This window comes from Sinocyclocheilus rhinocerous, unplaced genomic scaffold (assembly GCF_001515625.1).
Source record: "Sinocyclocheilus rhinocerous isolate Xijiao unplaced genomic scaffold, SAMN03320098_v1.1 scaffold2645, whole genome shotgun sequence".
NCBI classification, from domain to species: domain Eukaryota; kingdom Metazoa; phylum Chordata; class Actinopteri; order Cypriniformes; family Cyprinidae; genus Sinocyclocheilus; species Sinocyclocheilus rhinocerous.
The window spans coordinates 146,819-162,051 of NW_015654522.1; the positions used below are offsets into that span (position 1 = coordinate 146,819).

Sequence of the window (15,233 nt, forward strand, 5' to 3'; positions counted from 1 at the left end):
TTTCTTTCTATCCGTCTTTTCCTCATCCCAGTCTTTCCCACAAACACACTTTCCCGGATCTCTTGTCTGCTTGATATTGCCTTCATCTTTCTGGCATCTATGTAAACACTCCCGCTTCCCTGCCTCCACCCTTCCTCCTCTAACCTATTTCGCTCTTTCCATTTCACACTCTCTCTGCATTTCATCAAAGAAGGATATAATCTCCTTAGACACTGAGACATCCAGTGACATTAAAAACTTCAAGCCGCGACTCTCGTCCTCTTGTAGACGCTCACACATTTTGCTTGACTTTATTTCTCCATGTTATAACAGCACAACTTGAGTCAAACACTTCAGTACTTTGGAAAACTGTTTAAATATTTTGAGCTAAACTGTAATTTACAAGCAGTACATGCAAACAGTGTTTGGTGTGGTGAGCCAATCAGGATTATAGGTTCTTTAAAGGACAGTTCACCCAAAAAGGAAATTCTGTCCTATTTACTTCAAACTTATATACGGACCGAAATTTTAATTGTTTAATCACTAACTATTTATCCTCCAGTGAGCAGTAAACCGTTGCAACCAACATTATTTAGTTAGCGAAATTAACTTGAGAATTGCATTACACCAATTTGTGATTTAATTATTTAGACCAGTTTGTGACCCGGACCAACGGATTAATTGAATGGATCTGCTTAAAAAAAAAAAAATTCATTCATGAAATGTCAAAATTTTCAATGAATAAGAAATATGAATAAGAAATATGTTGTTAATTCTGGAATTTTGTTTTGCTACTCTGTAAAAATGTTTGTAAATTTTACTGAAAAGAAAAACTATATTACATATATGCTGCAGCAAATACCTGTTTATTAGTTAAAAGTTGTGAAAAGCTGTAAAATCGTTTAACATCAGATTATGTGTAATTTTACTGTGATATATAGTTAAATGTCTGTTTTTTGCAAGTAAAATGATAAATTACCATATAATTTACAATAAAAACAAACCAAAAAAATCTAAAAGAACATGCAGAAATCCCTGTGTGACACATCACTATAATTCAATTTTATTTAAATAGTTTTGTTTCTTCTCATTTTTGTTGTCAATAATGTACATTCGAGTTTGTGTTCAATTGGATGTTATTTAATTAACACATTATTTTAGTGTTATGTCTGTTACCCTGACTGTGTTTTGTCTTTGTATGTATGACTCTGTGCACCATCTATAAATTATTTTCCATGTAATTGGACAATATTTCAGCAGTGTCCTTGTTTTATGGACAGGCCACTTAAGATGAAAATCATACAGTTTTCTGTTTTACCACCTTTATTATTATGGTGATTATCAGAACATTTTAAGGTGGAAAGGAGATTTGGTATAGTTTAAATATATAAAGAATGCAGCATGAAATATATGGTTATAAGTTATAAAATGTACAAGCACCAATATACCATCCCGGAATACCTGAGTCATGTCACCGTAATTTTTACAGTGAATAAGGTGTAGTTGAGTCTAAATAACGTCTTGTTTCTGTCTGTGTGTGTGTGTGAGAGAGAGAGAGAGAGACAGAAGTGGGGGATGGATGGTATATTTTACAAGAAATGCTTATCAGCATGAAAGGTATGACTTTTAAGGGGATGACATTATGATCTAACGTCTCTCTTTCTCCCCTCCCCCATTCATTTTATCTTCTGTGCTTTTATTCTTTCCCATTACTGACTCCTCCTTACCAGCCTCCAGCAGCCTCACCCCTCACCCCATCTCTCTCTCCTGCTCACTCTCTGCTGAATCATTTCCTCTTCTCTGTGTAATTTTCTTTCACTCAATTTAAATCGACTTCAGAGTGACTTGCTGCCAAGACTGTTTTCATGCACTTTATAGCCAAAACATTTTTAATGCATGCAAGAGAAAATCATTTAGAAAATGGAAAGGCAACTGTGAAAATGTCATCAATGTTGTGTAAACAGCATGGATATACTGAATAACATGATTCAGAATTGCTTGGACTGGTGTTAGTGGTACTGGAGTATTAAAGATCTTCAAACAGAAACAGCACTCCTGCATGCTTCAGTGATCACTTTAATGATAATAGTACCGTACAATGGTGTGTATTTTCGGACTCACAGCCCAAAAAGTGGTAAATGGTCCAAATTCACAACAAGTGGCTGTAATATTTAAACGCAAACAAATATGAATGTGTACAGCTGGATGTCAGGAGGCTAGTCAAGAACTTGTCTGGGTCATAATTTACCCCCAAAAGTAAATATTTTATCCTCTCAAAGGAAAAGCAAGGCCAGTTTTAGGACCATTTAGATATTTTGGCAATGACATTTTATTTCAATATAGGCCTAACTTATGCATCATAATAGTGTTTGGATTAAATGTATGCTAATTTAAATTTAAAAATGTATTACAGTAAATAAATTATTGTATTGAAGTATTTAAGGGATAGTCCACCCAAAAAATTGTCATCATTTACTCACCCTCATGGTGTCCCAAACTTATATCCATTTTCTTCTTTTGCACAATAAAAAAGAAGATATTTTGAAGAATCTTGGTAGCCAAACAATTTTAGTTTTCTTGTCTATATAATGGAAGTCAGTTAGTTACTAATATTTTTCAAAATATCTTCATTTGTGTTTTACATAAGAAAGTAAAGCACTGGCTGTTGTCAGACTTCTTGTGCAAACAAAAATCTCACTGGATTATTACAATTAATGGCAAAATGAATGTTCGGAAATGTAAACTGATATTTCCCACTGACACACTACATCGAAAGATAGAAATAACTGACTTAAAACCATTTTTTTACTCACATGAAGGTGAGTAGATAATGGCAGAATTTTCATTTTTGGGTGGACTATCTATTTAAAGCACAGTCATATTAGCAAAGTTTTGCTGACAAAACAGTTGATTGCCCACTGTCAATAGTGTAGTAATGCGCAAAGCACCGCTCACAAAGAAGTCACTTTAAAACCAAAGAGCTTTAAGTTGGTCAATGTGGCAAATTTAAATGAAAAACTTTTTCAATGCTGAATCTGTGCTGGGAAATGTTTTGCTCTTTTTTTCACATTTTTTCAATCGCATGGATTCCTATCGAATTTACTAGATTTTGCCTGTGAAATTTCATTGTGCAACAGTAAATGTGAATGTATCTTTACACTAATAAGCATCTTGAGAATCACCATTTAGAAAGAATGCTCGCAAAGCAAAAGGTCTGATCAGTTGGTAGCGTGTTTGTTCACAACACCATGAAAATAATAACATGTTTAAAAAAAAGTTTTAAAAATCAACTTAGTTTTCTGTATACAAAACCTAATGTCTTCTTTTGATTTTGGGGTGAAATGTAACCTGGGCATGTTTTCATTAGGTTCACTTACACAATATCTGTTGAATCTTTTTTTCTTCCTTTATCCCTCTGTCTTTCCAGCATGCTCTCTTTTCAGCTCTAAACTTTCTGTGTGTATTTCCTAAGTTGTATGTACTGAGTGCATCTGTGCGTGTATGAGCATAAGTATGTGTGCATTTAATGGACACATGATTCACTCCGCAGCATGTTGCTAATTTCACAGTCAGTGAGCTGTAGATGATATCACAGGCTGCACTGACACCAACCTGACTCATTTCACATGTTCAGATGGACCTCTGGAGGAGTACAACTCGCACAGATACTATTAAAGTGTTTCAGATTGCAGTAGAGTAAAACATAGGCTATGTGACAGAAGCTGAAGTGATGTTGTGACTGAGCTGTCAGCCATGTTCTTATCACTTAACTTAAACTAAAGTGATTTGACTGCTTTTACACATACTGTGATACAGGACAAGGCTTGTAGTTTTCAAGTTTATTGTTGCTCTCTAACTCACTTCATCTTCCTTTGTCTCTGTCTGTTTCTCAGATGGCATTCACAGCATCAGTGCTCAGTGTGTGTTGCGGGTTCTCATCATTACGGAGGAGATGCTCAGCAGCAGCATCACTGTACGACTCCAGAACATGTCCCAGGAGCACTTCCTGTCCCCGCTGCTCACTCACTTCCTGGAAGGGGTGTCAGCCGTGCTTTCAGTCTCTCCTGATGATGTGTTTGTGTTCAACGTGCAGCCGGATGCAGATGCAGGAAAGGTGCTCAACGTTAGTTTCTCCGCTGCATTGCCGGGAGGGCAGTTTTTCCCATCGGAGGCTCTGGAGGAGCAGCTGTACCTCAACAGACATAGACTCAATGCCCTTGCACATATGGAGGTAAAACACATATACACACACTCAGTTGCCTCGTGAAGATCATTAGATACAGTAAGAATATATCAAATCTAATAGAAATGTCAAATATTGATAGTTTTGATGTTTTGTAAAATAAAACAATGGCATTCATACATTCTAAAGTGTCGTTTAAGTGTTTTTAAGCACGATGAGAACCATTAAAATGAAATAAATCAATCAATTATCATTTAATTTAAAAAAAATAAAAATTTAAATGAATAAAACAATAAACTTATACTAGCGTTCAAAGTTTTGGGTCAGTGAGATTTTTTTTTAAAGATGTTTTTGAAAGAAGTCTCTTATGCTGGCCAAACAGTAAAACAGTAGTATTGTGAAATATTATTGCAGTTTAAAATAACTGTCTTCTGTTTTAATATATTTTAAAATATTGTAATTTTATTCTTGTGATGTCAAAGCTGAATTTTCGCAGTCATTTTTTCAGTCTTCATTGTCACATGATCCTTCAGAAATCAGTCTAACATGCTGATTTGCTGCTCAAGTAACATTTCTTATTATTATTATCAATGTTGAAAACAGTTGTGCAGCATAATATTTTGGTGGAAACCATAATATGTTTTCTTGCAGGATTATTTGGTTAATAGAAAGTTGAAAATAAATATTTTGTAACATTATAAATGTCCTTTTTTTGTCAAAAAAACAACAACAACAAAAACTTGCTGACCCCAAATATCCTTAATAAACTTCTCAAATGGAGAAAATAAAAAGATGCATTTAATGCTATTTATTCAATTCACATTTAAAATGTAATTAAAGGAAATAAGATATAAGAAATTATTAAAACATTTAAATACATTTTTATTGCATTTATAAACTGAAAAACACATAAATGTATCAATTAAATAAAAGCAGTCTCGTAGTCCTCCGTACTTGTTTTGGTGTATTGCATATTCAAATATTCATACAGCAAAATATACTGGAGGCCATCAAATTTTAGAGCACACACAAACATACAGACACACTCACACTTCTCTGACGCTGTATTTTGTATTCCGGCAGGTTCTCCCATTTGATGATAACGTGTGTTTACGTGAACCATGTCAGAACTACATGAAATGCATCAGCGTTCTCCGCTTCAACAGCTCCGCTCCCTTTATCGCCTCCCCATCCACGCTGTTCCGGCCCATCCATCCCATCACAGGGCTGCGCTGCCGCTGCCCTGCCGGATTTACGGGAGATTACTGCGAGATTGAAATTAACCTGTGTTACTCAAACCCCTGCATGAATGGAGGAGTGTGCGCTCGCAGAGAGGGAGGCTACACCTGCATCTGCCGAGAGGATTACACAGGTGAGAGTGCGATTGTGTATTTCAGGAAGAGATGTGTTATTGTGTCTTTCTAGATGAGGGGAAGTCTTGCAAGGACTTGCAAAAGAACATCTGGGGCACTTTGCAGTTTATTCTGGCCAAGAATCGCCCACTTATGGCTGGTTCACACTGCCAAAACAAGCGGCAACATTTCAAATGTGTACTAAAGTTGGCTGTTGGATGTACAGTAGAATGATGAAAATAAAAACTGTCATGTTCATGCTGCCCAACACAACACGGCAACAAACAGGTTGACACACTGATCCAACAAACCCAAAAACCCTTGGCATTTGATGTTTTTTGTGTGGTTAGACAGAACAGCACAGAATGTCTTTTGAAGATTTGATGCTAGGAGTTAGACTGGTTATAGATACAGATTCCCAATTCAGTTCACAAACTGTCATAAATTTGATTTGATTGGATTCATTTCTGATTCAGTTTTGAATGTCTCTCTTTTTCTCATTTTTTTTTTATCTCTCAGCTAATGCTATAAATTATTTGAGGATCCTTCTTGCTTGGTACATTACAAAAATGTGAATTTAATGTAATAATTTTTTGTCAAACTGTCAAATATAAAAATCTATAATCAAAAACCGCTCTGTGGATACCAACTGTATGGATATAAACTTTAAATTGTGTTTCTTATGAAAAAATTTTCTTATGTGTAAAATTATTAAAAATTGAGTGGCACATGGGTTGCTCTTAAGCCTGAGTCAAAAGTTGGTTTGTTGCCCCCATGATTGAACTTCCAAACGTTTTTTTTCTTACTTTATTGGCAAATAGATAAAGAAAAGCATTTGACAAAACAACAAAGAAAAGCAATCAGCAAATGGACAAAGAAAAGCAAATGGCTGTAAATGTGTCCATTTTTTTTTTCAATTTAAACATGATTTATTAATTTATTATTTATCTACATTTTAAAGCATTTCATTTCTTTTCATGTTTAAAGGAGTAATTTCTTATTTCTTAATATCTAAATTATCACTCCTAGTCCTCCATGCATTTGGACTCCAAATATGGGTAAAATAGACTGACCTAAAAACAGACTTGCTAAAAAAAAAATAGTCTTGCTGTGAACAATCAATTTCGGGATTTTTAGACTCAATATTAAGATCTTTCAAAGGAATATCACAAGTAATGGGAAAATCAATATTTTAACCCAGCTCTGGCTATAAGCGTCTTTGGTGTCTCCAAATCCAGTTCTAGTTCTTCCAAAAAAGCACTTGAAAATTATGCAGCATCTTGCCAATCAAACGATGCCAGTTTTCTGTGCAATATGCATCAGATGGCCAGTGAAGGAGCTGTGAGCGATCTGTGGGCGCACCATCTGATGCTGAGACTAACTGCTAACCTGTTTGTTTTTCAGTGTATATGTGTGGCCATGGGAGTTAAACAGACCTAGACTCTCAGCAGTGAAGTCAGTCTGAAGTTAAATGAGCAACTCTTAGTAATACAAGCGCCGCAGTATGAGAGCAAGTGAAAGAGAGAAAAAGAAATCCAACGGAAGGATGAAAGCAGGGGCAGATTCAGGATCCCCCGAGGGCCGTACCATGTGTGTGGTGGGGGTTGGGTAGAGAGGGTGGTTTAGCCCAAGAGGAGAAGAATAGCTTTGATGAATTAAACATCATTTGAACGAAGGGGAGAGAATACATTACCAAATATTCTGAGGGGATGGAGTGGATAGGTACCGGGGAGGAGAGTGAAACAGAAAAAGAGGGGAAGAAAGAGGGAAAAGTGCTCTTAAAAGCAAGTCAGGAAGTGAACAGCTGGAAAAGAGAAAGAGCGAGCACCTGACACAAATATAAAAGGACAAAAGTATCTAGAGACTGAAGATAGAGAGACTAAAGATGGAGAGATATTTGCAGAGAGGGTTTTAAAGCCTTTCCCTGCTGGATTTTAAGTGAGTCAACTGAGAATCAATGGAGATTTGTTTAAGTGTGTAAGTGTGTGTATTTGAGAGCATGTGTGTACCTAAAAGCTCATCTTTTGTCCATGTAGATAACTGAGCTTGAATGCTTATGTAGGTGAACATCTCTGTGTGCCATCACTTGTATTTGTTGTGGATATGTGAAGACAGTTCTATTTTTCTTAGTTTGTTTTTGGACTTTTAAGATGAAAACTTTTATACCTCAATGAACACAGAGGGGCTGCTTGTATTTTTGAGTTTCAGCATGCTGTGTTTATGTTCGTGTTGTTTGTGTGTGTGTTTCTGGCAGGTCTGGTTGAGGAGTTTAAAGAAATTGCTGTAGGTTTCTGAATGTGTGTCAGTGCGTGCACTGAGAGCAGGAGCAGTCAGTGTGAAATGTTTTCTCAGAATTGCTTGTGTTCATGTCAGACAGTTCATATGGCTTAACAAGGGCCAGGGGCATACACTTTGAAATGGGATTATGAGACTTATATTTATTAATAATAATAAAACCTCCTAAAAGCCATTTAATTAAATTGAAATGATACATCTTGCAAAATTGGAACACCATTATACAGTCAGCACCACTACTGACAAGAAACCATGTAATTATGCAGAATATACATACATTCTCCCCACAAAAATGTTTTTAGATCTATAGATAAGTTTGTCACGAGAATATTCAGTTGCTATGGAATGTTGGATGGTTGTTAGCAGTGTTCATTTTGACAGCAAATTTTGATTTCATTTTGACTTAGACTTAAATGCCATTTAGTTTGTCATATTTTAGTAATCTGAATGGTTTTAGTTTAGTTTCAGTTGACTAAATATAATCAGATTTTAGTGGAATAAATCTACAGTAGATCTACAATCTAATGGGTTTAGTTAAATTTAACTAAATTTAACTAAACCCATTAGATTGTAGATTTAATATTGCAATTTAACTTAAATTATAATGCAGTCTTTAGCCCAAGTGGACATTGGTCAGATAGTTTGATGCCTCCTTAGAAAGTAAATTAATTTATCAAAGGAATTAGTTATTCCTTATGAAGAAAGTCCTGTTTAATTTATGATTTTAGTTAGAAAAATTCAGTTCACTTGGTATTCAGAGGCCTGTGACCTGCTTATATATATTTTTATTCTGGGCACAGCAACTTATTTTATATGGCTTTTGAATATTCAGTCTGGTGCTGTCAAGAGGAAAGTGCGCTAAAATCCTTTTCCCTTTGCAGGTGATATGTTTGTAAGCTATGATGAATATGCTAATACCTCTCGTTGAATATGCAAATAATTCTCAGTTTAAGTAGCCAGTAGGATTAAGGCTGGACTGAGCTTCTCTAAATCCATGAGTCCATGTGTCTTGAGGGTTTTGGTGTGTGTGTGTGTGTGTGTGTGTGTGTATCTGTGGCTGGTTTGCAGTGAGCAGTTACTATCGTGTAAACATTAATGATTTGTTTGCCTGTGGTGTCTGTCTGTCCATACGTGTGTCCTAAGGCATTTGGTTGTGTGTCTATATGTATTTCTGTGGTGGTGGGTCAAAGTTGGAAGTGCTTTTAAAGGCAGTATTTTCACACTCCCACTAAAGGGAGACGGAGATGTCTACATGTGTGTCTATGCCAGAGGTTTGTACACGCATGCACATTAATGTGCTTTATTTAACCGTTGCCAGAGGCTCACCAACACAATGCTGGAACATCACAGCGCCAGAATCTGGCTCACATTTGGCTCAGCATCATAAAGCCTAAGGGCAGGATCTACTGATGTTTCAAAACCCAAACAACAAGCTGCTTTATGTAGTGTGTGTGTGTGTGTGTGTGGGTGTGTATGTGTGTGTCTGTTATTGGTCCACTGGGACATTCCCGTCTACAGGTTTTTACAGAGCTTCTACACATCGCTAACAAAGTATGTGTGTGCATAAGCTAGACCCCTGCTGATACAGTGATGGTACAATTTATAGGATTTTTATCCAAATGTTCCTGATTAAAATACAGTCATTAATGTTCATTGACTCCCTCTGCCAATGCATTGATGAAATTAACAGTTGGATGTGCCAAAATTTAATAATCATTTTTTTAATGATTATTTTACTTTCTTTTATGTAAAGCACTTTGATTTACCATTGTGTACGAAATGTGCTATATAATAAACTATGTGCTATATAAATAAACTTGCCTTGTCTAGCTCTTCATATTCTACATAAAGCTGTGTGAAATTATACTTGGATTCAGTAAAAATAGAACTTAGAAAAAATTGCTGTGGTTTGGTCCCATTCACTCTCTATTCCCAGCATGCACTAGGGCATGAATAATTATTAGGTTTGCATTTTGGAATGTTTGCTAGTTTTATGTAAATTTTTGTTGCTGCTTTTGTTGTCATTTAGTAACTTGTATTTCTCAACCTGTAAAATAATTTGACTGTGGTCTGAATAAAATAATATCTGACTGTGAGCTTGCATTGTGAGAAAGGGGTTTAAGCAAAGAAGTCCAAGATCAGAGGATTCCATAGATTTCAGTTTCATGCCGACTTGAACAGCTTAACTTTATAAATCATTTTGAATTTAATCAAAATAGGAAATTGTTAACAATTTGACAGATTTTGAGTCATGACAACATGACATTTTAGATTCAGTCAAAGCATTTACTCAGAAATAGGAACTCACTGATATTAAAATTCTAGTCAATACCAAGAAGCCTTGAATTATTTTCATGTTATGACTGATAACTGATAAATGTCTGATAGTAAAATTCAAAAGTGTTTGTCTAAATAAAAAAATAAAAAAACACATTTTAAATGTTGTAAGTGAATTTAGTAATCAAGTTTTAATGTACATTATGAAAAATTGATATTTCTTTTGAGATTTGCTGATGCATGCAGTGAAGTACAATTTTCACCTTTAATGGAGTACGATTGAATTGAAGTGTATATGAACGTGTGCATGTGTATTTGTTTTGTCATGTGTATGTGTATTTTAAATGTCCTTTTTTCTCTGTCCGTCTCAGGCGAACGGTGTGAGTTTGACCGGCGTGGTGGCCGGTGTGTGGCAGGCGTTTGTCGTAACGGCGGTACATGTCTTGAGCTCTCCGGAGGGGGATTCAGGTGTGAGTGTCCTGCAGGAGGTTATGAGAAGCCATATTGCTCTGTCACCACCAGATCCTTCCCGCCAAAATCATTCATGATGTTCAGGGGGCTCCGTCAACGATTCCACCTCTCCATCTCTCTCTCGTGAGTACACACCTGTTATCTGATCTTATTCTTAGGTCATGTCAAGGCCAAAATTATGACAGAAATGACCATTTAGGATTAGATTTAGGATTTTAAGAGTTTTTTCTCTCTCTCAGATAGTAGAAATTATTTTAAAATAGTAATAATATAAAATATTACCCACTCTCACTCACACTTTGAAATATTTTATAATGTGTAAATATCATAAATCAAATTTTCTCCTCCGTGATCATTTTCTTATATTCTCTCCTCTTCCTTTCATGCTCTCTCATAAGAAAAGCTCCTTAGCACTCTCTTTCTCTTTCTCTCTCATCCTGTTTTGTTTTCTTCCACTTCCCCTTGTGAGTGCTATTTTCTGGTCATGTGTTTGATGCGATTGGTCAGGGTTTGGTTGCCGTGGCACAGAGGTAATATAATGGTTGTTTGTTGTAATCTCCAGGGCGACTAAAACAGAGCTATTTTATTTATTAACATGGTCAAATATCAACACATCCAGAAAGGGCACAGCCTTCTCTCATCTCCCTAGACACGCCAGAATATTAAATCCTACTCTTTCTCTCGGTTAAAGTCTTGTCTCTCTGCGCGAAAGATAACCATTGTGCTACAGTGTGCAATTTACAGACTGACCATGTCCTATAAAAAACTCTTTTAAATCTAAAAGTCTTTGCTCAGTGGAGCGTAAACAAGGTCCATCTCTCTCACAGCTCAGGCCTTTTGTCAGTGTTTTGTCTGGACCAAAGTAAAAGATTTTTTAAAGTGAGTCTCCAGAGAGGACATCCAGAGGCATGCCAGCTATAAATGTATGTTGCAAAAAGAAAGATTGTTATTCTGGCTTTCATCTTATATGCATCTTAAGAGGGTGCTTTGCTGCTGAAATGTGGAAAGTTCATAATTTAATGAAAGATTTATATGAATAATAACTTACTCTACAGAAATGTGGAGTACACATATAAGAACCCATCAATATTACTATGAGTGTGCATACTTTTTGACTTTGAAAGTTTTAATGGATACTGTTTGCTGAACCCTTGCTATGAAAACGTCCCAGGTTGACTGGAAATCGATCGGAATTACTTTAGAGATCATTTTATGCTGAGTGTACTCTTCTTCTCAGTTTGCGGACATCACATTATACTCTAACTCTAAATGGACCTGTTCTGAGTCATTCCAGATCTTTGATGAGAATTAAATGTGTTTTGTAGGTTTGCCACATTGGAAAGTAATGGTTTGCTCTTCTACAACGGTCGGTTTAATGAGAAGCATGACTTCCTTGCTTTGGAGATACTGAACGGACAAATGGTTCTTAAATACTCCACAGGTAAAAAAAAAAAAAAAGAGGGAATTTTTGTGTTCAGAAAGTTGAAATAAATCTTGGACAAATCTATGGTTCTACAATGTAATGGGTAATTCTGATAATTCAGTTTATGTTGTGGTGTAAATTTTGTCTCTGTAATGTCGACTTCTGATCTCTGTGTGACCTTTGCACAGGTGAGTCGTCTACTCAGGTGAGTCCATACCTGCCTGGCGGAGTAAGTGACGGCAACTGGCACACCGTTCACATCCATTACTACAACAAGGTGAGCAAGTCCTCTGAAGAAGCAGTTTGCATCCTAATTTGCTAGCAGTTGTTTTCATGAATTCAGAATGTAGTCTTGTGCTTTTGTGTTTGTGTACTTATTTGTGCTCGTATCTAGCCAAAGCGCAGTGTGAGTGGTGACGTTCAGGGTCCGTCTGATGAGAAGGTTGCAGTCTTGAGCGTAGATGACTGTGACACAGCTGTTTCTCTGAGGTTTGGCATTCAGCTCGGCAACTACAGCTGTGCTGCACAGGGAAGACAGACCAGCAGCAAAAAGTGAGCATCCACAACCTAATATATACACCTTTATATGTTCACACACATGTGAAAAGTGTTGATTTTGCTCAGGAGATCAAATTTTGTCATTCTTTCCTTCTGTATTTTTTTCTCACAGGTCTCTGGATCTGACAGGCCCGTTGTTTTTGGGTGGAGTTCCTAACCTGCCTGAGAACTTCCCGTTTACTACAAGAGAATTTATTGGCTGCATGAAAGACCTGCATATTGATAACAGACCAGTGGACATGGCAGGATTCATCGCTAATAATGGCACTTTACCTGGTGTGTGTGATTGTTTACAGTGTGATGATAGTCACGTCCTGTATTTGTGATTGACTCAGATGATTTCAACATACACTGCCATTCAAAAGTTTGGAAGTCTGAAAGAAATTAATCAAAAATCATTAATCAAAAGTGACATTTAACAAAAAAACATGATGGAATGATGATCTTTCAAAATTCCTATTCATCCAAAAATCACAGTTTCCTCAAAAATATTAAGCAGAACAACTGTTTTAAACATTTATAATAAGAAGAAATATCTCATGAGCAGCAAATCAGCATATTAGAATGATTTCTGAAGGATCATGTGACACTGAAGACTGGAATAATGGCTGCTGAAAATTCAGCTTTGCTATAACAGGAATAAATTCTATTTTAAAAAACAGTTGTGCTCATACGTTTACAAATATATGCAAATATGTTAATAATTTTAACAAAATAAGAGCACTCATGAAAATTGCATGTTATTTTTTTAGTACTGTCCTGAATAAGCTATTTCACATAACAGATGTTTATATATACTCCACAAGAAAAAATAATAACTGAATTTATAAAAATGACCCCGTTCAAAATTTTACATACCCTTGAATCTTAATACTTTGTGTCGTTTCCTGGTTGATCCACGACTGTTTTTCTGTTTTATGATCGTTGTTCATGAATCCTACGTTGGTCCTGAGCAGTTCAACTGCCTGCTGTTCTTCAGAAAAATCCCCCAGCTCCTGCACAGTTCCAGCATCTTCTGCATATTTGAACCTTTTTCAAAAGTGACTATGATTTGAGATCCATCTTTTCACACTGAAGACAACTGAGGGACTCATATGCAACTATTACAGAAGGTTCAAATGCTCACCAATGCTCCAGAAACCATGCATTAAGAGCCTTTTGTAGCCTCTGAAGGGCAGTAGTAGTACTATATGAAAAAATATGATATTTAGGCAAAATAAGAAAAATGTACACATATCCATTCTGTTCAAAAGTTCTGTTCAAAAGCTCTTAATGCATGTTTTTTCCTTCTGGAGCATCGGTGAGCATTTGAACCTTCTGTAATAGTTGCATATTGAACTGCTCAGGACTCATGAGCAACGATCACAAAACAGAAAAACAGTCGTGGGTCATCCAGGAAATGACACACAGTATTAAGATTCAAGGGTATGTAAACTTTTGAACAGGGTCATTTTTATAAATTCAGCTGTTTTTTTTTTTTTGCGGAGTATATATAAACATCTGTTATGTGAAACAGCTTATTCAGGACAGTACTAAATAAAAATAACATGCAATTCTCATGAGCTCTCTTATTTTGTTAAAATTATCAACGTATTTGCATATTCTGCAAGGGGTATGTAAACTTATGAGCACAACTGTATATACATTTTAAATGGTTAAAATAGATCACAATTTTACTGTTTTTACTGTATCTTTAATCAAATAAATGGTGAGCATAAGAGACTTTAAGAGAGCATAAGAGAGTTTTTAAAAAAGTCTTAACGACTCCAAACTTTTGAATGGTAGTGTAATGTATACTCATTTTGAGAGCATTTGTGGTTATTCTTGGCCTATTATTGGCTGTTATTATGGGGATTGTGATGTTTCTGTGATTGGCTGCAGCAGTTGTAAGGTAATGCTCTGTGTCTGTATTAGGTTGCAGTGCCAAACTGCCTTTCTGTAAATCAAACCCGTGCCAGAATGGCGGCACATGTAGGGTGAGCTGGGAGACGTTTTCCTGTGACTGCCCTGTTGGATTTGGAGGGAAGGACTGCAGCTTAGGTGAGACCCACATAAAAATACAAAACTCATAAATACATAAAATATTTCTCTGTTGATCTTTAAGTGAATATTAAATCAGAATGCCAGTATCAAACAGGAACTATTACTAAATGTTAATGTCATGATGACATCACTGATGACGGTATTGTTGGAATGATTCTTTCACAGTGATGTCCCACCCCCATCGTTTCCTTGGAAACAGTGCGCTGTGGTGGGACCTGAAGAATGAAGTCACCATCACTACACCCTGGTACATGGGGCTGGTGTTCCGCACCAGATCAAAAGAGGGGGTTCTCCTGCAGGCTCAAGCTGGACAGTACACCAACTTGATCTTTCAGGTATACACACTTACAAACACAATGAGTGACATGTTACACACAGTAATACACACAGAAAGGAAAAGAAATCACTAGAAAAAGTTCAGCCCTTTCATATTTGTAGTCTATGTTTCATCTGATTACTAATAGAAATAAATTTAAATTGACATTTTGAATTATTTGACTTAATTTCTTGTTCTAATGTATTTATTTATTTGTTTGTTTATTTATTTATTTTCTGTAGCCAATAAGGTGAAATGTTTGGCCAGCAAAGCAAAATTAATTTTGATAATTTTTAAATTTATGTTTACATAAGGTTTAAATTTGATAAAATTGTA

General features: G+C 36.0%; 1 protein-coding gene across 1 annotated transcript in view; it reads left to right on the forward strand.

Annotated features, from left to right (window-relative positions):
• The window catches only part of celsr3 (cadherin, EGF LAG seven-pass G-type receptor 3), a 42,940-nt gene that overhangs the window by 9,476 nt on the left and 18,231 nt on the right, over positions 1 to 15,233 (forward strand). Inside the window, exons 3-11 of the mRNA XM_016524267.1 lie at positions 3,873 to 4,210; positions 5,246 to 5,534; positions 10,458 to 10,680; positions 11,883 to 11,998; positions 12,169 to 12,257; positions 12,375 to 12,532; positions 12,651 to 12,814; positions 14,453 to 14,578; positions 14,747 to 14,916. Coding sequence (XP_016379753.1) covers positions 3,873 to 4,210; positions 5,246 to 5,534; positions 10,458 to 10,680; positions 11,883 to 11,998; positions 12,169 to 12,257; positions 12,375 to 12,532; positions 12,651 to 12,814; positions 14,453 to 14,578; positions 14,747 to 14,916 — 1,673 coding nt within the window. The remainder of the gene's footprint in view (positions 1 to 3,872; positions 4,211 to 5,245; positions 5,535 to 10,457; positions 10,681 to 11,882; positions 11,999 to 12,168; positions 12,258 to 12,374; positions 12,533 to 12,650; positions 12,815 to 14,452; positions 14,579 to 14,746; positions 14,917 to 15,233) is intronic.